The sequence below is a fragment of the Archocentrus centrarchus genome, chromosome 5 (assembly GCF_007364275.1).
Source record: "Archocentrus centrarchus isolate MPI-CPG fArcCen1 chromosome 5, fArcCen1, whole genome shotgun sequence".
Taxonomy (NCBI): domain Eukaryota; kingdom Metazoa; phylum Chordata; class Actinopteri; order Cichliformes; family Cichlidae; genus Archocentrus; species Archocentrus centrarchus.
The window spans coordinates 31,172,927-31,196,382 of record NC_044350.1 but is presented as its reverse complement, the minus strand read 5'-3'; the positions used below and the strand labels follow the sequence as shown (position 1 = coordinate 31,196,382).

General features: G+C 41.0%; 1 protein-coding gene across 1 annotated transcript; it reads left to right on the top strand.

The window, feature by feature from the left end:
* Positions 1–488: 488 nt before the first annotated feature.
* LOC115780019 (copine-1-like) lies at positions 489–17,169 on the top strand. The gene is made up of 16 exons (XM_030728945.1): positions 489–587; positions 2,927–3,055; positions 3,147–3,326; positions 6,334–6,408; positions 6,494–6,565; positions 6,749–6,832; positions 9,645–9,734; positions 9,821–9,919; positions 10,000–10,086; positions 11,070–11,129; positions 11,393–11,526; positions 11,736–11,790; positions 11,912–11,966; positions 12,491–12,624; positions 12,710–12,946; positions 15,091–17,169. Exons 2-16 carry the CDS (start codon positions 2,927–2,929, stop codon positions 15,202–15,204), a joined length of 1,605 nt encoding a protein of 534 aa, XP_030584805.1. The 5' UTR covers positions 489–587; the 3' UTR covers positions 15,205–17,169.
* The last annotated feature ends 6,287 nt before the right edge of the window (positions 17,170–23,456 follow it).

The window sequence follows — 23,456 nt, the reverse complement described above, 5'->3', positions numbered from 1 at the left end:
GCTTTAACCATCTTTCAGTCTTGTTGGGCTTGTCTTTGGAGGTTAAAGCCTTAGTTATGCAAGATCTCAGGGTCAGGGATTGCAGACAGCAGCTTAATTCAGAAGCAGATGTACTAACTTGTGGCTATGCTGACTAAGAAGGAGGCTACAGTATGCTTTCCTTGTTATTCTTGTCCCTGTACCCACATTACCTCTAATTATAATTAGAAAGTAATATAGATTCTCCCTCTTGGGCTGTAGTGTGATTGGAAAGCCAAATGACGAGGATGACTGACTGTTATCATATTTTTAGACCCTGCCTTTTCTCATTTTAACGAGATGATTTTTTTTTGCAGCCAATCTCATTGTTTAAGATGCATTTTGCTATCATGTCGCTTTTATTCTGAAGGAGTCACCATAGAATCTTGCTCTGGAAAAAAAAGGGGGGGGGGGGCGTTACTTTGTCCAATCAGGTCTCGAGTTTGCAACTGCGTGTCCAATCACAGAATAGTTTGCTGGTCTACCACCGCCACACGCCCCGGATAACAAAAGTTGTCGAGGGAAGATAAACGGACTTATTTTCGTCCAAGCTGCCCGAGACTTGCAGTGTAAGTGTGTTGTGTATTTAACTAGAAACTCTGAACACTTGGTCAGATACCGTTTAATGCGCTCTGTAGTGTGTTTAGCAGGGAAAACGAGGTGCAGTTTCCTTTCGTGGATCGTGGGAGTGGTTGTCCACCGCCCGTGTTTGAAGTTCCTGTGGTTCAAAAGGGATAATATATAACGGATCCAATAAGGCGATAATAGCACTTCCGGCCTAAGGATGTCCTCTTCAATATAAAAGCACCAAAAAGTTAATCAGCCTTTAATGACACAATTCTGTCTGTATGTGTGTTGGTGTGGGAGTGTGTGAACTGTGTGTACTGGTGAACTGTACTGGTTTAACCGGCTTTACAGCTTAAATCAAATGTTCATTCAATCTCATGGTGGTGTTGCCTTCAGGGGCTGCTACTCCCTCTGTTTATTTCGTTTGTAGTGAAAACAGTATATCAGATTGCAGATCGTGAGAAAACACGTCAGGGTAGTTTCAGTCTGTGTTCGCGCAGAGAAGCCAGACTCTCTTTATGGCTGCTGTTGAAGACGATACTGACAGGTGTCCTCTGTTTAGTGAGTGTCTGTTGGATGACTGGTGGCTTCTTTTGAATGTAGAAATGATAAATGAGTGTAGTCATATGGGCTTATGCAGGGTCGGCCCAAGCTTTGAAACTAAATTGTCACCTGAGCTTCACTGTTATGAAGTTGGATATTTTGGGGGAAAAACTGTTACTCAGTCCGTTTGTCCTGCCTTTGTGGGACCTGTTTCTTGTGCATATTTGCCCCATATTGTCATACGATTGACCTAGGCAATCCCGGAAGGGGATGTTTAACTCCCCCAGCCTACTCAGGATGAGCTTTGGCAAGCCCAGGCCGGCGGATTCAGGTGCAATTAAAAATCCAAGACAGTGCTCCTTCATGGGTGGTGTTTTGTCCAGGCTTGCTGTACTGATCACAACAGATATTTGTTCCTGGTGGTGGATGTCTGCCGTACAATCTAATATTACAGGTGCTTTGATTTCCCTCACCATTCTCTGCATTATTTTATCACTGATGCAGCCTATCAACTCATTCTGGATAGTTTTGCCCAAGTACGTGGTATGCTATCTGTGTCTAATGTGATCTTTTAGACTGGATCAATTCCATCAATTCCACCTCCTTGAGAAAGTTGCCATTGTTGTACTGATGTAGTACCAACAGACCCCCTAAGTGCAAAGAGAGAATTTTACTGATCAGATGGATTAGAACAGTTCTCCAATGATTTTTTTTATGCCTTTAAAAGAGCCATCTCTGTTGCATCAATACTCTTCCCCTTACAAAGATGAAGGCTGAAATCTTTCCACTTTACCATATTGTCACAATGATCTTGGCTATTCTCATGTTGTCTAAGCAGTGCACCTATATTTCCCCCAATCCAGCAGTTCCTTGGAAGACAATTTTATGGACTTTGGGGAAAATAATTTATAGCAAAAGCAGAAGACCGTATCATTTGTCATTGAGTAAGTGAGCCAGCATATCTCTAATTTTTTTACCCACTGTCTAATTGCCTATATACATAGTGGCAGTGAAAGCTTCATCCATATGATTTTTATGGGGAAATGTGAAGTTGTCGCTAATTGGCAGTGGCCCTTGACCAGATCAGTCCAGAGCAAGTGACCAGTCTGCTGGGTCAACTGGAAGCGCTGCTGATCCATCTTGAAAGCTGACACTTGTTGAGGGAGTAGATGAGTCATCTATAGCAGTGGGTGCAGACATTGACGGACCTGTAGAGACATCATATTTTATAATGTGAATTATACCTTAACACAGTATACTAAAGTGAGCCATCACAACATCTGTTCTGTCCACTGACCTGTCTCAACTGCAGAAGTTGAAACAGATGCAGTTCAGTGTCATTATTCATACCAGCAAACTACCCATCAAACACACTGTTTTCACCCAAAAGATGTATTTGTATATTTGCATAACTATGCAAATGCAACTAATTACAGACTAGTAAATAATCCATTTGTAATATATAAATAACAATTATGCAGCATGCAAAATCTTTGGGCATCAATGGAATAATACTGAATGCAAGTAACCAGCAACTGGGCCCAGTGCTGTAATTGTGTTATTATGCTGTTATACCAGAAGATGGCATGGTGGCACCCCAAGACCACCAATGAGGCATATAAACGGGGTCTACTAATTTAACCATGATCCTGTAACTGCTTTAAAGACTTATGTTTCTGCTCTTGAACACGTTTCAAACTGATGACTATTGAAGTTACTGCCAGCTGTTCTTATGCTGACCTTGAACTTAAACTTCTGAAATATGCAGATTTTAGTATCTATTTCTGTTCCCCTTCAGATGGCAGACTGTGTGTCCAAAGTGGAGCTGACTGTCTCCTGTGCTAACCTGCTGGATAAAGATGTGGGATCAAAGTCTGATCCTCTGTGTGTGCTGCTGCAGAGCTCTGGAGGAGATAAATGGACCGAGGTAATGTTGCAGTCACACTTCAGAATAGATCTTTGTTTTGCTTCAGATTTCATTTTAATGCAAGAAACCTTCTGATGTTTGTCTGTGTCAGCTGGGCCGCACTGAGTGTTTGAAGAACACCTCCAACCCGTCCTTCAGTCAGCGTCTCCGACTGGATTACCACTTCGAGACGGTTCAGAATCTGAAGCTGAGTGTCTACGACATTGACAACTCCACCTCTGACCTTAAAGATGATGACTACCTGGGAGGGGTGGAGCTAACACTTGGACAGGTAAACACTAAGCATGACCAGGTGTAACTCACAAAGGAAAACCTGATTTATTAGGATCTATTTTGTTGTAGTTGACTCAGGTTCAGCTCTTCAGGATGTAGTCCTGCTTTTTTTTGTTTTTATTGTTTTTATTGTTTTGTTGTTACTGTTGATTTTTAACTTCCGGTCTGTCACTTTCAGCCAGTTTTTGGGGTTTGGATTAGACCCAATATTAGACTAAAAGAAAAACTCAGTGAAGACCACCACTGAAAAAAGCTTTTAGTCTAAGACTAGGTTTAATCCATTTTTTTAATATCTGAGCCTTTAAGTTCACAAAATTGGCATAAATTAAATTAGAACAGCTGTTATCTGAATTGAATTTTACATTCCAGTGAGCAAAAAAAATACTTGAAATTCCTAAATAAGCATGTGACAAACTTCTTTAAGTCTTACTGCAGTCCACCGTTTTACAGTTTGTTTTCCAGCAGAATGCTGAATTTTACTATAAAGTTACTGAATAAGTAGATACATTTTGTAAATTAGTGAACCCTTAACTTGAGTGGAATTATAATTAATTTCCTTTAATTAAAGCTCTTAAAGGAGGGCTTTTCTTTGCAACAAGTCAGAAAATGGTTGAAATGCAGAAAATTATGAATATGACCAAGAAAGAAACAATTTGAGAATCTGAAATTATTGTTGAGCAGACTGGTTGCAAATTCATTCTCTTTCAATTGATGTAATGATTCAGTGATCAGCTGTTTCACTCTTAGGGACAATTCACAAATATCGACATTTTCCAGAGTGTACAAAGTGTACTCTTTTTCAGACCCCCCCCCCCCAAAAAAAAAGTACAAAGAAAATGTTGATATTTTTTCATGACATTTAATTTCACCTGGTTCTTTGGTATTGTAATGTAATAGGAAGTATTAAAACTATGGAACCCTACAAGGGACATGGGAGTAAAAAAAACAAGAGATGTACTTTTGCTAGATCTTGCAAAACCTTTTCATTTTAGGCCATGCACTTCCACGTTAATCTTGATACGGCAGCATCCGTCAAGACGTTGAAAGGATCGGCGAGAGATTGCAGCAAAAGTTGCCTTTAATTTATAATTCAGCAGTTTCTGTTGGTTCCAACCACGGCAAAACTGTACCAACATGAAGGATTGACCCTGACTGAGTGTCTCGCTCTCACGCCATCACTGCATCACTCCATCGCCACAAACACACACAGTCCTGCCCCGCCCCTTCTCCTCTCAGCCACTCAGCTCATAAACAACCACAGTGATGGAGGACACATACCTATCTATCTATCTATATATATATATATATATATATATATAAATTAAAAGCTCAAGCTGGGTGTGTGTGTGTGTGTGTGTGTGTGTGTGTGTGTGTGTGTGTGTATCTCACAAAAGTACGTCTCTCTTTTTTCCCCTCTTTTTTCTCCCATGTCCCTTGCGGGGTTCTGTAAATCTTCTGTAGATCTTGGTATCAAATATATTCTTTCCTATCTATTAAAACATTGTATTGTTGCACTAATAAAAATCCATCCATCCATTCTTTTCCACTTATCCTTTTCAGGGTCACGGGAGGGCTGGAGCCTATCCCAGCTGTCATTGGGCAAGAGGCAGGGTACACCCTGTAATTAACAGATATACCTATATATTAGAATTTATAGGGTGCAATAAACTGATTTGAATTTTAATGTGGAGCGATTTGTCATCTGAATAGCTGGTCTTGTGCCAAAAAGTGATTTCCGGTTTTTGCCCAAAAAAATTATTGCTGGTATTTATATTGTTGTAAATGACTTGCGGGGCCTATAATCTGTCAAGCATATCTCAAACATCATTTTGAGTCATAAAGAACATTTTTGTCACATGGTAGAAGCTGCAGTCAGTTTTTGGCAAAGTGACTTTCATATTGTAGCGATTCTGTTAGATGATTCTGTGCAGATGTTCTGTGATTTCCCACCGTTTTGTTGGTCTTTGAACTTGTGTGTGCAGGGAGGGAGAGAGAGAGAGTCAGAGGGAGTCCAGTTTTGTTGTTTTTGGCGTGGTTGCGGCACACAGCAACCCTTTAATTGGTAATAAAAGAGCAACTCTTGCTGGCAATGTCTCACCATCTTCTTCAACGTGTTAACAGACGCTACAATATATTCTTTTTTTAATGAGGGTAAGAACAAGTCATTTCTTCATTTTATACATAAGCCCTTCATAAATCCTGTGCACCAGTATATTTACCGATATAAGCAAAGAAAAAACATTAAAAAAAAAAAGGAAAACCCTTTTTGACACAACACCGGAAACCTGAAAACTCCGCTGTCACCCTGTTTTGTGTACATACAGCGCTCCTACTGCGTCCCCTTGTACGCTGTGGCATCGCCCGGACCTGTCGAGGGGGACAGCACACACCCTCTCAAGGTTTACTGTGTTCATGTGTGCAGATCTCACTTATTAATGGACTTATAAAATACAAGACTTCTATTACAGGCTTTTATTTTCCATCCATCCATTTTCTTCCACTTATCTGGGTCGGGTCGCGAAGGCAGCAGCCTAAATAAGAAGAGCCTGCTTAGGCTTTTTATTTATTTATTTTCTTATGATCTGTTATATTGTAAGTACAGCGCACAGTTTCGATATTTGTGAAGCGTCCCTTTTGCAGTTTTCCATTGAAGTGTTGACTCCCTCTGGTGGTCACATTGGGCCATAACCCATTATATACTGTCTGCTGTCAGCTGATTGGCTGTTTTTAAGTCCTAACCCTGATGACAAGGTTTTTTTTCTTTTTTTTTTTTTTTTTTACCACAGGTTTGAGGCATGTAAACTGATACAAGTTTATCATTTGATGTCTAACAACACAACAACACATTAAGCATTTTAGGCAATGGGTTTTTATTAGAAACTAAAATGATTCTCAGGTTGTCTAAGATCATCCTGCCCTCTGCTGCACTAACGATGCTCTCCTAATTCAGGTGCAGGAGCTGTCTGTGATTAAGTTGAAAACATTACCTCCACTGTGTGTTTCAGATAGTTTCCAGTAAAACTGTGACCAGACCTCTGCAGCTGAAGAAGGACAAACCTGCAGGGAAGGGAACCATTACTGTATGTACTGTATCACTGTACTGATAATAAAGCAATATTGTAATGACTGACTTTAAAGTAAATTAGTGTGTTTTTGTGTGTGGAGATCACAGCAGAGGAGATAAAAGACAACAGAGTCATTGTGTTGGAGTTGGAGGCTAAAAAGCTTGATAAGAAGGTAACTTCTGCTTCCTACTTTTCTTCATTTTTAATTATTACACACTGAAGTTTGATCTTAGGAACAGCTGCTCTGGATGGCTGCTGGCTGTCTTGGTGCTCTTCATCTTTTAACTTTTCAAGTTTAAGCTTTGAAGATGTGCAGCTGTATTGGAGTTTTGTCTGTTGTCTCCTGTCTGTTTAGGATACGTTTGGGAAGTCTGATCCATTCCTGGAGTTTTTCAAACAGGGAGATGCTGGAAAATGGCAGCTGGTCCACAGGACGGAGGTAAACACACATTTAATTTCATGTGAGAGATAATTTCCTGTAATCTTAGTTTAAAACATGTTTATAAATTAAATGCACTGAAAACCTTTAATTTTTTTTTACTTTGTTGGCGGGCTCCTTCAGAACACATCAGGAAGAGTTTAGGTTATTTTACAGGCAAGATTTTATGTGCAGACGTGGGCAAAATTGTTGGTACCCTTCCTTTAAAGAAAAACCCACAATGGTCACTGAAATATCTTGAAATTGACACAAGTAACAATACATAAATTACTGAAAATTAACTAGTGAAAAATCAGACATTGCTTTTGAATTGTGGTTCAAAAGATTTCCTGAAACTGGCCTGGACAAAAATGATCGTACCCTTAACTTAATATTTTAAGCTGCAATCAAGTGATTTCTGTATCTCTCAGTGAGACTTCTGCACCTGTCGACAGGTATTTTGGCCCACTCTTCGTGAGCAAACTGCCCCAGCTGTCTCAGGCTTGAAGGCTGCCTTCTCCAGACTGCATGTTTCAGCTCCTTCCACAGATGTTCAATAGGATTTAGATCAGGGTTCATAGAAGGCCATTTCAGAATAGTCCAGTGGTCTGTTCTTGGTAGGGCTGCATCTATCGATTATTTGAGTAATCGAGTATTCTATGGATTATTCGAGTAATCGGATAAGAAATACTTTTGTCTTATTATTAGTGTTCGTCTTCTGTACCTTTTCTGCAGTTTTTCATTGAAACGATCAGCGGTGGATGGAGAAGCTACAAAGTTCTCTTTTCTTGTTGACACATGTTGATCAGGTAGTTGATGAGGGGCTCCTCCAACATTTCCTTTCGCTCCACCTGAGCTCAGCGTCTCTGTAACGGCGCCGCCTCTTTGTGCTTACTGCGTGTGCGCAGACAGACTGCACGTAAAACAGCTGCTGCTGTTGTGTTATCAGTGTTTATGTTGAAAAACTGGGGTCTGCATGAACTTAATGTTGTAATGCTTTGTATCCACAACCATCCGCCTAAACAAGTTTCTATTGCAGGTCTATTTTTAGTCACTAATCAGGGATTAATGCATAAAAAGTATTTTGATGGAGCCTCTTGGTACTGAAGGGATGACCGGGTGGGTTCCTCTCGGTACTGAACAGTCGCTAGTGCTAATGGCAGCGCCTGCTAGCAAACTGTGGTTATAGCGATCTGTTCTGGTAGCTAACAGCTGAAATTCTCTGCACAGCGAGCACAACACACACACACACACACATACACAGAGAGGCGTGGAAAAAACGTGTCAGCGAGGATCCACTCAGTGTTAAAGAGTTATTTTTCCAAATAACGAAAATCCGTCGCAGTAACTGAGAACTTTAATGCTGCTAATGTGGGTGAAACGCTCCGCTTACATGGAGACACCTGAGCTGCAGAGTTTAAACGAAGCATCAAAGCAACAAATTTGTGTCGTGGATTTTTTATAATCAAATTCATTGTTGCAGCCCTAGTTCTTAGCCATTCCTGGGTGTTTGTAGCTGTGTTTTGGGTCATTATCCTGTTGGAGGACCCCTGACCTGTAACTGAGACAAAGCTTTCTGACACTGGGCAGCACATTTCACTCCAGAATGCCTTGATAGTCCTGAGATTTCATTGTACCTGCACAGATTCAAGGCACCCTGTGCCAGAGGCAGAGTCCCAGCCCCAGAACATAACCGAGCCTCCTCCATGTTTCCCCGGGCGCTTTCTAGCTGCCCCCTGTTCCGCATATTGTGCTCTGTGTGTGTGTGTGTGTGTGTGTGTGTGTGCTGCTGCATGCGTGATGGGTTAAATGCAGAGACTAAATTTCACTACATGCATGTGTATGTGGCAATAAAAATCTGTTTGTTGTTTTTGTTTTGTAGGTACAGTCTTCTTTTCTTTCTATGCTTCATTTTTGCGTCTGAACACAGAGCTGATGGTTTTGCCAGAAAGCTCCAAATTTGTCTCGTGTGTCCAAACGACATTCTCCCAGCAGCGTTGTGGCTCGTCAGTATACATTTTGGCAATTTCCAGTCTCCCTTTATGGAGGCGGTGTCCTCCTCGGTCATCTTCCATTAAGTCCACTTGGACTCAAACAGCGACAGATGGTGTCACATCCGGGGAGGTTGGCTGCTGTCCCGTGGACCTTAAACGTGTCCCTTTGGCCAACTTATGTTCAGTCTTGTTTAAGGGTACCATAATTTTTGTCCATGCCAGTTTCCTTAGTTTCCTTAGTTTAACATAATTCTGTTGAACCACAATTCAGAAGCAATGCCTTGTTTTTGTTACCCAATTTTCAGGAAATTTTTATTATTACTTATTAGTCAGTTTCAAGTTATTTCAGTGACCACTGTGGGTTTTTCCTTTCTTTAACAGAAGGGTACTAGCAATTTTGTCCATGTCTGTATGTATTTCACTTTTTCTTCCTGGCTTGAAGTAGGCAGAGTTCAGTTGGATATGATACTGTATTGTTGTAAACACACATAAAAACAAATACAAACACATGCTAGCCATCCAGCTGAGCTGTTAAATATCAGCTGTTTGTTAGACTGCTATAGAAGAAGGCAGACCATCTGCTGCACGTTATGTTATACTAAACTAGTCAGGAATACTGTTCAAATGCAGGCCTGAGGTGATCACAGGCAGCAGATCCTGATCTATACAAAGTTACACAACCCACACGTTCAGTATAGACGGGAATTTAAAGGAGAAAATATCATGTTGGAGTGCTTTCTTGTTACTGAAACACAAAACATCCTCAGTTTAAAGATCTAAAACTTCTGAAATGAGCAAGATGAGGACGGTGTCTCTGTTTCTGTGTTTTTTGTTTGTAGGTGGTGAAGAACAATCTGAATCCATCCTGGAAGAAGTTCACCGTTCCTCTGCAGACCTTCTGCAGCAGTGACCTTGAAAGACCTCTGAAGGTTGCACCAGTCAGAAACCACCTCAGCTCATGACAGCCAATCAACTTCATTAACTCTGTGGGATTAACTCTCCTCCTCCCCTGCAGGTGGATTGTTCTGATCATGACAGCGATGGATCTCATGATCTGATTGGTTCTTTCACCACTAAAGTCTCTGAGCTTCAGAAAACTGCACACGGTTCATTGGTGAGTTCACTGATAATAAGAAGTGACATATTTCAGTTTGCTGGTCAGAGGTCATTGAACTGTGACGTGTTGTTCTCCAGGTGCAATTTGACTGCGTCCATCCTGAGAAACAGAAGAAGAAGAAGAGCTACAAGAACTCTGGAGTTGTGATTGTCAAGAGCTGCGAGGTAGAGACTACACGACACAGAGATCCCTTCTAGTTTACCTTTTTAATATAACTTTGACTTTAATTAAAAGGAAATTCCCTTCAAATTAAAATCTCTTTTTTCCAGTGGGAATACAGCCAAGAACGCACAATTACAATTATTAAAATTATAAAATCAAGTGTGACAGATTTTAAAAACAGATACGTGACAGAAATAAGCAAATTAGAGTGTAATACAGATAAAGTTAAGCTGAGGAATAGCAGTTCGACTTTCTAGTTACTTTTTAAACTATAAAGTGGCCAGAAAGACTCTGAAGTGATTCGTCGTCTCTTAAACTGAGGTTTTGATTTGTTGAGTTTTCTGGAAGCTGTGCACTGCCTTGCAGGAAGATATGAAACCTGCAGACACAGCTTAGGGCAAAAATAAACAAACAAAAAAAAACTGATTTGATTGTTTAAAGAAAGGACTTATAATAGAGGTCTAAAATCATATTTTATATGGAGTCATTTATGGAGTCAAAAGGACCAAAATTCGCATCAGATGCAGCATAAGAGAGGGATATGTTTCAGCTCTCTCACTTCTTGCAAAATTTGTTTAATTTGAATGGTTGTTTATGGAAATCTCACATAAAACATAATAAAACTCAAAGGCTACGTTCACACTGCAGCCTGAAGTGACCCAATTCTGATTTTTTGGAGGACGCGATAATGTAACATGTAGCGAGCGTGCTCAATGTTTGCAGAAGTCACACATGTTTTATAGTGACGTTTGTCGAGTATCAATGACGTGCAGATCGGATAAATGCGACCTGGCCGTACATACACAGATCGGATACGTATCGGATTTAGGACCACATATCCAAGTGGCCTGGGTCACATTTGAAAAAATCGGATTTGGGTCACTTCAGGCTGCAGTGTGAACGTAGCCAAAAGGAAATTGAAATATGAGGCTTTATTTTCCAGCTGAGCTGTGTTTGAAACCTGTTTGATTCTGTTTGTGTGCAGCTGGTCACTCAGTACACCTTCCTGGACTATGTGATGGGCGGCTGCCAGATCAACTTCACTGTATGTAAACATCAGCTCACATGCACACATTTTAAATATTTTATTTTGCCTAAGCAGCCTCATTCAAGTACACAGGATTCAAACAGGTTTTGTTTACAGGGTGATGTGTTGTTCTATGTAACTATTAACTGGGACACATGCAGACTTTTCAGCTACTAATCATCACCTCTTAACTAACTGATCAGTTCAAAGATGATAAACTTGATGAAAGCAACATGTAAAGAATAATAAATGTCTCTTTTAATTTGATATGAACACTTTAGGTTGGGATCGACTTCACTGGCTCTAATGGTGATCCTCGCTCACCCGACTCTCTCCACTATATGAGTCCAGATGGGCTGAACCAGTACCTGTCTGCTCTGTGGTCTGTGGGTCAGGTGGTCCAGGACTATGACACGTCAGTGCACACTCAAACTACACCCAAACAACTACACACCTCCAACCTGAACCTTAAACTCTAAACTCTACAGTCTACACCAAACTCTTGTTTTTAAACCCTACTCTCTTCCCCTCCACTGCCTGCACCCTAATCTCTAAATTCTTCTATTAAAATGAAGGTGTTTATAATCTTTGACTCTAACAGGGATTATTTTGTTTCCCTTTCAGTGATAAACTCTTCCCAGCATTCGGTTTTGGAGCCAAACTGCCTCCAGACTACCAGGTCAGCTCTCTAACCGACCAATCACAGCACTGCTTTTTGTAGTTTGTTTGTTTCTGAAGTGAGATATAATTTTAATCCCAGAGGTGTAAAATTATTTTGGAATTTTCTGTTGACCCTACAGGCGGCAAACCATGAGTTTGCCCTCAACTTCAACCCAACCAACCCTTACTGTCAAGGTACACACACACACACACACACACACACACACACACACACACACACAAAAAGCATGTTAATTACATGTATCAGTACTCTCTGTGACTTCATGTAGGTAACAGGTTATATAAGCAGTGATGTTGGACTGTTAATGTGTAGCCTTTTACTGCAGACTGTATATAAACATGAGTCTTTGAGGATTGACTCACTTTAGAGCAGCGGAACTGCAGTTTTTGTTTGTTTGTTTGTTTGTTTTTATTTAAATTATGCTTTGGCTTCATTTTTCAGATTATTTAGCCTCAGATATTGCCGCTTGAATTTGGAGTGGGTCTGTAAATGTTATAGGCTCGTACATGACATCATACTGGCACTGAAAAATCTCAGGTTTTTTTAATGCAAGAAATTCTGGTTAACCTGGGTATGTCAAATCCCTGCATTCAGCCCATTTTTTCTGTATTCCAGTCTGTCTGGATTGTTTTAATAAATAATATATTTCATATTATGTTTCACTTTTGTTTCTTTGTTTTTCTGCTGTCACTTTCAGGCATCCAGGGAATTGTTGAAGCCTATAGGACTGTTTTGCCTAAGCTCAAACTCTCTGGACCCACAAACTTTTCCCCCATCATCAACCATGTAGCTTCCACTGCTGCCAGTGCTGCACAGACCAATGCTGCCACTGTGGGTGAACTCATAGAAACTTGCAAAAGAAAATTAACCTGAAAGACACAGTCTGACTTTGACTTTTATCTGTTTGTCTCTGCAGCAATACTGTGTCCTCCTCATCCTCACTGATGGCGAGATCACTGACTTTGACCAGACCAGGGACGCCATCGTTCGAGCGTCACGGTTTCCCATGTCAATCATTATTGTTGGGGTGGGACCGGCCGACTTTAAGGCCATGGAGCTTCTGGACGGAGATAATGGTGTGCTGAAGTCTACAGCGGGAGAGGCCGTCACCAGAGACATTGTCCAGTTTGTGCCGTACAGGCAGTTCAAAGATGTAAGTGTGTGTGTGTGTGTGTGTGTGTGTGTGTGTGTGCGACGTGTGAGAAGACAGACGGAAAGTTCAGGCTCATCTCAAATGAGGACTCACTCCATGTGGCCTGTCATTTTAATTTTCATTAATTATAATTAAACCTATTTAATTAACAGCATTATAACATTATAATTTCAAAAACAACTCGATAACTTGTATGCAAAAAGTGTGTGCATTTGAGGGCATGACGGGGAAAGATAAACACAGACTGTAGTTGCTTCTCATGCCAACACGGCAAGAAACAAAAATGTTTTTTAGTGTTTTTGCACTAAAATACTGTAGTCACTGTGCCTAAATAGGCAAATATGAAGTGATCGGCAAATATGGTTTCTTGCTTGACCATAATCAACGGATGTTGCTGCAGAGGCAATTTGTTACTATTTTACATCTTTCCACCAGATGGAAAACGTTTGGCATCCAGTCTTTTTTTTTTTTTTTTTAATTCTGAAGGCTAGACCCTCCCTCTGCTCCCGCACTAGAATGACCAGTGCAAGTCACCAAAGGTCTCTAAATGTCTTTAGTATTTTCCAATCCTGCAGCCAATGTTTCCACTGCACTACGTGTTCCTCGTGCCCCTCAGCTGTCACTGCACCTCTGATCCTGTCACGAATGCTGCACGATCTTGATGAGGACTTCACAATGCATGTTTAATGTTATAGTATAAAGGAATCAAACCTCTGATGCTTTCAGCACTGTCCTTAATAGTTGTGGAAGATCCAATGATCAGTTTTCTGTCAAAATGACGGTCTTCAGATTTTTCCATCACTTTTTAAAAAAAATAAATGAATAAATATCAATGATGGAAAACATTTGATTAATTCTAAACCTAGTCAGAAGGTCTGAGCACACTCTAAAACAGGGATCCTCAAATCCAGGCCTCGAGATCCAGGGTCCTGCAGGTTTTAGATGTGTCCCTGATCCAACACACCTGATTCGAATGGCTGAATTACCTCCTCAGTATGCAGTCAAGTTCTCCAGAGTCCTGCTAATGACTTCTATATTTGACTCAGGTGTGTTGGATCAGGGACACATCTAAAACCTGCAGGACCCTGGACCTCGAGGCCTGGATTTGAGGATCCCTGCTCTAAAATCTAACCTGTCTCTGGCAGCATTAATGTGCAGGGACTTTGCGGCATACAGATTTGGTATTTGATTCTTCTGATCGTCTGTCTGCTGTAATGATCTGTGTACTACTGAGGACCTCCTGGGGCCTATTCCAGAAAGCATGATCAACAAACTCTGAGTCTAAAAACAATCTCTGGGCTGACCAACTCTGGGATCGGCAAAGTTTGCCCACCCCTGCCTTAGAGTAACACTGTTAACACCAGAAACTGAAGAATTAGGCACTGTAAGAAAGCTAGATTTTTGGGTGCCCGGGTGGCTTAGTGGTGAAGCCGGCGACCATATACATATGCCGCATTGTGATGCAGGCGGTGCGGGTTTGAGTCCTGGCCCGTCGCCAATTTGCCCACGTGTCCTCCTCTGTATCTTTCCTCCATTTCCTGTCTCTCTCCACTGCTAATAAAAGCTGTTGTGGCCAAAAATGCAAAAAAGAAAAAGCTAGATTTTCAAACTTTCTATATAACAGTTAACTCCATCCATCCATTTTCTTCAGCTTATCCGTGGCTGGAATGGGGGGGCAGCAGCCTTAGCAGAGAAGTCCAGACCTCTCTCTCGCCAACCACCTCCTTTAGCTTCTTCGGGGGGACATTGAGGTGTTTCCAGGCCAGACAAGAGATACAATTTCTCCTGTGTGTCCTGGGTTTGCCCTGGGGCCTCCTCCCCTGTAGGACATGCCTAGAACACCTCACCCAAGAGCTGAGGTGGCCTCAGACTTAAAGGTGCTAATTCTTATGCCAGCTGCAAACTGTTCCAGTGCAAGCTGGAGGCCACCATATGAAGAAGCCAACAGGACTACATCATCTGCAAAAAGCAGAGATGAGATTTTGAGTGGTGGGAGCCTGGGAAATGTTGGCACAGATATTGGTGTTTACTATTTTGCAACACTGATTTTAAAGAGCTGGTGTTAAAAAAGGTTTAAGCCAGGCTTGAAGGAAAACAGCACTAACAATATTTTTTCCTCTCTCTTTTTCTTTCCCCCTCCCCAGGCTTCCCAGACGGCTCTGGCTCAGGCTGTCCTTGCTGAGGTTCCCAGTCAGCTGGTCTCCTATTTTAAAATGAGAGGCCTAGACCCACCAAAATGTCAGGTTGCTCCCAAATAATGAATCCTGCACCCCACATGTGCCCAACCTACCCTCATATTCCCCAAACCCACCCCACAAAATTAGAGGCCCACCCTCATGTCATTCCAGCCTCAGATCGCGTCCCTTCACTCGGCTATCAGCCACCAAAGTTGACCAGTCTTCAAGGACCACCATTGACGAATTAGCCAATCACAGAACAGAACTCAGCTGTTAGCCAATCAAGATGCCAGGGACAAAGATCCTTGTTTTTTCTTCTTTTTTTTTTTAATTCCATTTAATAGTCTTTGTTTCCAGATTTTCCTCTTCCATAGCTGGAATGATAATCATAGAGTATAGATTGATTTGTCCTGCTGCTTCCACAATAACTATGCAGATCACATGTTTGCTAGCATGTGTTTAAAAATCAGTGCCACACACAGAAGTAAAAACTTTTTTTTTAAATTTTTGCTCCACATGTATTATAGGAGAAGAGTGACTGATAGCAGAGATGTGATCTTTCTAAAAACTGAACAGATGTTTGGATTTTCCCCCATTCATTTACAGTTTTATCACAGCAGCCCCTAGTGAACATGAGAGGTACTGCAGCTGCTGGTTCCTCCGATCTGCGTGCGGCTCAGATTAGCTTTTTTGATCAGGTGCCAATACTTTGCGCTTTGCTTTTAGACTAAATGCTGGAAAACTGTATTATGAATGATATATAGCTTTGTACCTACAGCCTTACTATAAACTTTACAGCCTTAATTGGGATAATCATGGTTAGATTAGTTAGATAGTTGAGATTTACATGGTTTCTCCAGCCTGGGATGACCTGGACGCACAGTGTTAAAATGTATCAATATGTAAGTTTACAGCAAAGCCACATTTAATTTTGTTACAGAATGCACTGCTGCACAGCTTCAACTGTAACCACTTAAAAACACCTAAAATTGTTAGGTTTTTTTGCCTTTTTTTTAAAAATAAAAAACATTAACAGGACAGATATGCAAAAAACCCCCATTGTGAATCAGTGTTCAATTTTTAATGTATTTTTGTTTCATTCTCACAAAATAATGCAAACTCTGGGGTGCCCGGGTGGCTTAGTGGTGAAGCTGGCGCCCATATACATATGCCGTGTTGTGGTGCGGGTGCGAGTCCCGGCCCATTGCCAATTTGCCCGCGTGTCTTCCCCTGTATCTTTCCCCCATTTCCTGTCTCTCTCCACTGCTGATAAAAAGCCACTGTGGCCAAAAATGCAATAAATAAATAAATAAATAATATATAAATAAATAAATAATGCAAACTCTAAGATCCCAGGAAAAAAAATCTGTGGCAGAACATTTTAGAAAACATACCTGCAGTATTTGCTCAAAACAACCAGAAAATTGAAGTTTGTATGAGCAGGAAGGTCGTCCTACAACAAAGTAGCTCCAATAGATGAGAGATGCATTTGAAATCAATCAGAGAAGATAATGAAGTGAATCATTATTCAGATTTTTTTATTTTTGTTGCCAAACATTAGTAGATTCAATAGGTAACATTTGTTTCTGTCAGTGCCATCTTTGTTAGTTACCTTCACGCCCCACCTGCTGCTTCTAATCGAAGGGAAACTTCTGTTTTCCCACATTTGAAGGATTTTCACAGGTCGAATGCTGAAATAATTCTGATTATAGTAAAAAGTATTTTAGGAGACCATGATTGATTTCTGATTGTGGTTTAGCTGTACACACTGTATGGTCACATGGTGCTGTCATCTCACTAACTCTCAGTAGTAATAAATTAAGTTTAAAAATGTGCAACAGTAATAAAGTAGTACATCTCCAGTAATCATAAATCCACAGTGCAGGCTGTGATGAGAATAGTTGGTGATGCCACAGCATCATGTGACCACCAGCTCCACTGCTCATTCAGCTAACTACCATTGACTTACCGGTGTAACTAAACCACTATATCCAATAATAAACCTGTCTGAAGAATGCATGTTACAAGACAATAATAAAAATAACTTTGGGAAAAGAAAAATGTTCTTATTGTGTTTCATTGGAAAATTTGTTGTTGTTCAAGTAGAAACTTTGCTTTCTTCTACTGAGGGAAGGGATGCTCACCCTCCAGACGGTGTGTGTTTATTTAGCTCGTCTACCTCTCATGAATGATGTCCCACACAAACATACTTGCATTCATATTTCAGCTCCATGGGATTAAAATGGAGGCTCTGCTCTTTATGTTCTCCATGATGATTTTTTTCACTTACGGTGAGCATACTGAGACGATCAAACGAACTGAGCGGCTGTGCTGGAACCAAAAACCTCAGCCTACCAGGATGATGTGACAGAAAGGTTGAACTGTGCTTCAGAGGTCAGTAACACACCAATGATCCAGCTGCATACAAGCCTTACATCACCGAGCACAATGGAAAGCGTGCTTGGAGTGGTGTTGGCAGGCCCAACCCTTGATCAAGGGTTAAGGGGTTAAGGTCAGGCGAGTTTGCTGGCCAATTAAGAACAGGGATACCATGGTCCTTAAACTAGGTACTGGTAGCTTTGGCACTGTGTGCAGGTGCCAAGTCCTGTTGGAAAATGAAATCTGCATCTCCATAAAGTTGGTCAGCAGCAGGAAGCATGAAGTGCTCTAAAACGTCCTGGTAGACGGCTGCGTTGATCTTGGACCTCAGAAAACACAGTGGACCAACACCAGCAGATGACATGGCACCCCAAACCATCACTGACTGTGGAAACCTTACACTGGACCTCAGCCAATGTGGATTCTGTGCCTCTCCTCTCTTCCTCCAGACTCTGGGACCTTGATTTCCAAAGGAAATGCAACATTGACTTTGATCAGAGAACATAACTTTGGAGCACTCAGCAGCAGTCCAGTCCTTTTTGTCTTTAGTCCAGGCGAGACGCTTCTGACGCCGTCTCTTGTTCAAGAGTGGCTCGACACGAGGACTGCGACAGCTGAAACCCATGTCTGCATATGTCTGTGCGTGGTGGTTCTTGAAGCACTGACTCCAGCTGCAGTCCACTCTTTGTGAACATGTTTGAATGGGTTTTGTTTCCTCTCCAGGGTGCAGTTATCCCTGTTGCTTGTACACTTTTTTCTTCCACATCTTTTCCTTCCCTTCACCTCTCTATTAATGTGCTTGGACACAGAGCTCTGTGAACAGCCAGCCTCTTTAGCAATGACCTTTGGTGTCTTGCCCTCCTTGTACAAGGTGTCAACGGTCGTCTTTTGGACAACTGTCAAGTCAGCAGTCTTCCCCATGATTGTGTAGCCTACAGAACTAGACTGAGAGACCATTTAAAGGCCTTTGCAGGTGTTTTGAGTTAATTAGCTGATTAGCGTGTGGCACCAGGTGTCTTCAATATTGAACCTTTTCACAAAAATCTAATTTTCTGAGATGCTGAATTTGGGGTTTTTATTAGTTGTCAGTTATAATCATCAAAATTAAAATAAACAAACATTTGAAATATATCAGTCTGTGTGTAACGAATTAATATAATATACAAGTTTCACTTTTTGAATGGAATTACTGAAATAAATCAACTTTTTCATGATATTCTAATTTTATGACCAGACACAGAAACGCCAACTTGGCAACACAGCACAGGGAAGCAGGTATATTGGGGGACTACAACACCGACGTTAGAGGAACAAGACCACAACATAGGTAACTAGACACAAAACTGAGAGACTCATTTGTCATCTGTGATATCTTGTCCTTCTTCTAAAGCACACATGCACCAGGCCAGTTCAAACTATAAATCCTCAGTAAAGCTCATCTGTCCTGTAAAGACAAGTCACTCAACTTCTGTTTCATTCAACAGCTGAGCTTCTTTGTGGCTTGTGTGCACTATTTTTAAAAAACTTTTTTCGTGCATGTTTCAGAAGAAGTTTCCTCACCTCGCTCTACCGATATGTGGTGGAGAGCATCCTGTGCTCTGCAGAAGAGAAGAAAGATCTGCAGAGGGTGGCGAAGGCTGCACAGAGGACTGTCAGTGTTAGCGTCTCCACCACCACGGACATTTACACCTCTAGATGCAGGAAAAAGGGGTGTAAATGTCCGTGGTGGTGGAGAAGCTGACACTGACAGTCCTCTGTGCAGCCTTCATGAAGGACCCCACACACACAGCACACACACATTTTTTGTTCGGAGCATTAAGAGCATTAAGAGCAGGACCACCAAACTGAGGAACAGCTTCTTCCCTGAAGCTACAAGTCTGCTGAACTCTGGTGGGGACGTGTAGCTGTACTGCTCTCCCTCCGTCCATCTTAATATTGCACAAAGTCATGCTGCTGTTGCTGCTGGTTTTTTTGCATATGCTTGTTCATGCTGCTGTCTTGCATGAGCTATTGCTATTGTTTGTTTTTATATTTATTGTTTATTTTGTACTTATCATTATTAATTTTATATTTGTTTCTGTTATTTAAGGAGGATATTTTGCCAGTTCATTAAAAAAAATGTGGCCACCAGGGGGGATCATTTAGAATGGTGCTCCTTTTATTGAAAATAAGTGCAAGTTACAGTTTTGGGCTTGTTTCTTTGTAGGTGTGTGTGGTTCAGATCGTCATCTGCTGTATAACATGCAGTGTAACATATCTGGACCTATACTTTTCTTTCTGACAGCTTATTTCTTAAACATAATGCTCAGAAATCAATACTTAAAATGAACAAATAACCCAAAGCAACAATGAAGCCTTAATAATATATAGCTCTAACATAATGCTGTATAGCTCTTGTGTGCTATGCAGCCACACAATGCAACAATAAATCATAAAATATTGCATAAACTGTGCAAGTCATATGAATATGAACACATAATCTACATGGCAATAACTTGTCTGATGATGCCTTTGTAAAACACACACACACACACACACACACACACACACACACACACACACACACACACACACACACACACACACACACACACACACACACACACACACACACACACACAGAGCTCCACCATGCTCCCTTTCCACTTCCCTTTCTCACCACCCACCAGATACTGATTGGCTGTAGCTTAACAGCAAATTTAGGCTATCCTTTGTCACAATATTTGTTATTGTTTATTTTTACATTTATTCTTCGTTTTAATACATAGATACATTTTTACAACTATTACATGGGCAATCCTAGAACACAATATGAACCTGCAAAACAGTAACATTTGTGAGGTGTGGAGAGGAATCAGTACCACCTCTGGATAGAACAAAAAGGAATGACAGCCACTTCTGGGTGACGTGGAAAGAGCTGATGAACTTGATCAGCTCTTCAGTAGAGTTGACTCTGCGGTCACTTCCACCGTTGCTCTTCAGTCTTCTTATTCTTATTCTCTTCAACATGTTGGCATCTTCACTGCTACTCAGTCTTCTCCACAAGTGTGCTTTACTACCACTGCTACCATCTATTCTTCTAGTCTTCTTCTTCTTCCTCTTCTTCTTCTTCTATCTCCTTGCATCTCTAATGTGGCAGCTTCTTCTCCCCTCACACCAGACACAGGGGTCAGATTGGAGCTAGGAAGACGATGCTCTGGGAAGGCCCAAGCATTGGAGATTTGCATTTTTAAAGATTTTTTTCCCCTTTGAGATGAGGTAAAATCATTATTGCTAGCTAAACTCTAGTCAACTGTTACCATTGATCCAATTTATACAAAGCAGCATAAAAGAGTAATGGTGCATTAATTATAAACAAAGTCTACACAAATTCATGCTGCACAGTGCAAATAAAGGTAAATCTACATCTGGCAAGTTCTATGTATCTCATCTTTAGCTCTCCTAGAGACTGTGGAGTCTTTTGACACCACCAACAATTAGAAATGAAGGACCAGTTTAATGTTGGTGTTTGTGGGCAGCTGGAGCTGTGTGGTCCAACTCTTAAACAGGGACAGGAAAAACAGGAAAGGGCTTGAAGGCAAGTGAGCAAACTTGAAGAGCTTCTTCTGAAAACAATGGCAGCACTGCACTGTGTACTGCAAGTGTACTGGTTCAAGTAATGTGAGGCAAAACTTCGCTTGGGGTTTGGTGTGAACAGTTCATTCATTGTTCATTGTATTTATGTCCTATATTAAAATCATATTAAAAAACTTTTTCTTAAATGTAAAAATACGTAAATAATCACAAGTACAGTAATGTCAAAATAAGGTATGTGTAGCTAGATTGTGTGTATGTGTATATGAATGTGTGTAGTGATTATGTGTTTGTGTTTCTGTATCTATTTTTTCTGTTTTCTCCGGTTTGTATTATTTCGCTCTCTCTTTCTTTTTTATCCCTCTTCTTATCCCTTCCTTCCTTCCTTCCTGTCAGGCCTGGCATGAATCAATAAAATAAAAATAAAAACACAAACATTAACAAGAGAAGCCTGTAGAACACTTATAGAGCTGCTCTTGTAAAAGCAAATGTGTTTGGTACACCAGCGCATTCAGGTCATCATTCTGATTGTGAAAACTGCCAGACACAACAGGCTTAATAAATAAATACATAAAAAAACAAGGTATGTGTGCAACCTCAACTAAGACATAAAATAAAATCGTCTTTACTCTGTCTTCTTTGAAGCGTTTCTTACATTTGGTGGAACCAAAAAGAGCTCTGACAGTGTAATGTTTCCTCGATGAGGCAGATTTGGTGTGTGTTCATGTGTGTGTGTTTAAGGTGTGCTAGTGAATGAGTGTGGGTGGTTATAAGCCTTTAGAGGAGCATGTGGTGACTGCAATGAAGAAAAGCCAACATATCAGCATTCTCAGACCTGAGGTGTGTCCTGTGCTGCAGAACACAGATGATGAAAAACTGATGCTGTAGATGTTACTCATAATTAATGTTAATAATAATTCAGTGTTGAGCCCAACACCAATGGATTAGCATTTTACTGGCCCATCTATATATATATTTTTTACAGGCCTTTGAAAGCCTTGAAATGGATATGGACTAGTATACCCCCGCCCCCCTTTAGACTGATAGAAAGCAGGACGGCTGCCGACAGATTTAAAAATTGTATCGGACTAAGTTAACAGTTCATCTGCATATTTGATTTGAACTTCTGTAGCTTTACTGTAGAGTTTTGCTGTGTAAAACAAACAGTGGTGGATGGCAGCAGCTACAAAGTTCTCTCTTCTTCAGGTTAGAGCTGGTTGAACATGCGGTTTGATGAAGGATTTTTTTCCCAGTGATTACAGGAACAAGTTCTGCTGGTTTGGACAACAGACAAATGTTCTCTTTGACTCCGCCTGAGCTCACGTCTCGGTAACGGCTCTGCCTCCTTGCTCTTTGCTGTGTGTTTAGACAGTCGTGCTAAACTTGGTTCATTTTAGGGACTCCGGTTAATCTGAGTCATTCACTAATGGTTCATTTGAGTCACTTGAGTTTCCCGTCCTGCCCCACCATAAGATTAATTAAGTTACACGTTTTTATTTTACATTTTTATTTAAATTTCACACACAAAAAGACTTAAACAATAAATTGAACAGCGTTGGAAAATTGCAATTACAAGATAACCAAAATTAAAATATATTAAATGTAGAACAACAACCAAATAAAACAAAGAATGTCAAATGTGCAAAAAGTACAAGTTGAATATAAAACAATACTCACTCACTCACTCACTCACTCACCTTTTGTACTCAGCAGCAGCTACTCAGTGGACTCATGTGATCCAGGTTAATCGAGACCTCGGATTCATGATTCCTGATTCAGTAGGAAGATTTGACTCATTAAACCGGGTGATTCAAGAACCGGCCAGCATCAGTAGACAGATCCACATTAACTGAAGCACCAAAGCAAAAAAAAAAAAAAAAAAAAAAATTGCACATATTTCAATTGGTGAATCATTGCAGCCTTAATTTACATAGCGTACATTAAAGGTTTGCATGAGCACGATGGAGGAAAAATGAGTAAGAGCTCTGTGGGCTCTTGTAGATGCTGTGGCAGTGGATGGAACTGGAGATGATCACCATTTCTCAACTTTTCTGTCCCCTTTAGAGGTGGTCATTGGTTCACTATTAATCATATGTGTCATCACATGAGCCAAGCTGTGAAAAAAGGCATACCACCAGAGGTTTGGGGTGAAACCACTGTGAGACCTTGCCCCACTCTATCATGTGACTTATTGAGGCCTCCTGAAGCAAGGGTGCCAGTTGGGAGCTTGAGGCCCTGTTCTCAGTGCTGCCTCTGGTTCTCTGGTGCTCTTTCCCCTTTGGCCATGGGGGCTCTGGCTGGGCCTCCCTCGTCCTTCTGCTGGGGTTGGTATGCGGATTTTATCAGGATGTGTGACCTCGTTTCTTCACCGCTCCTCGGTC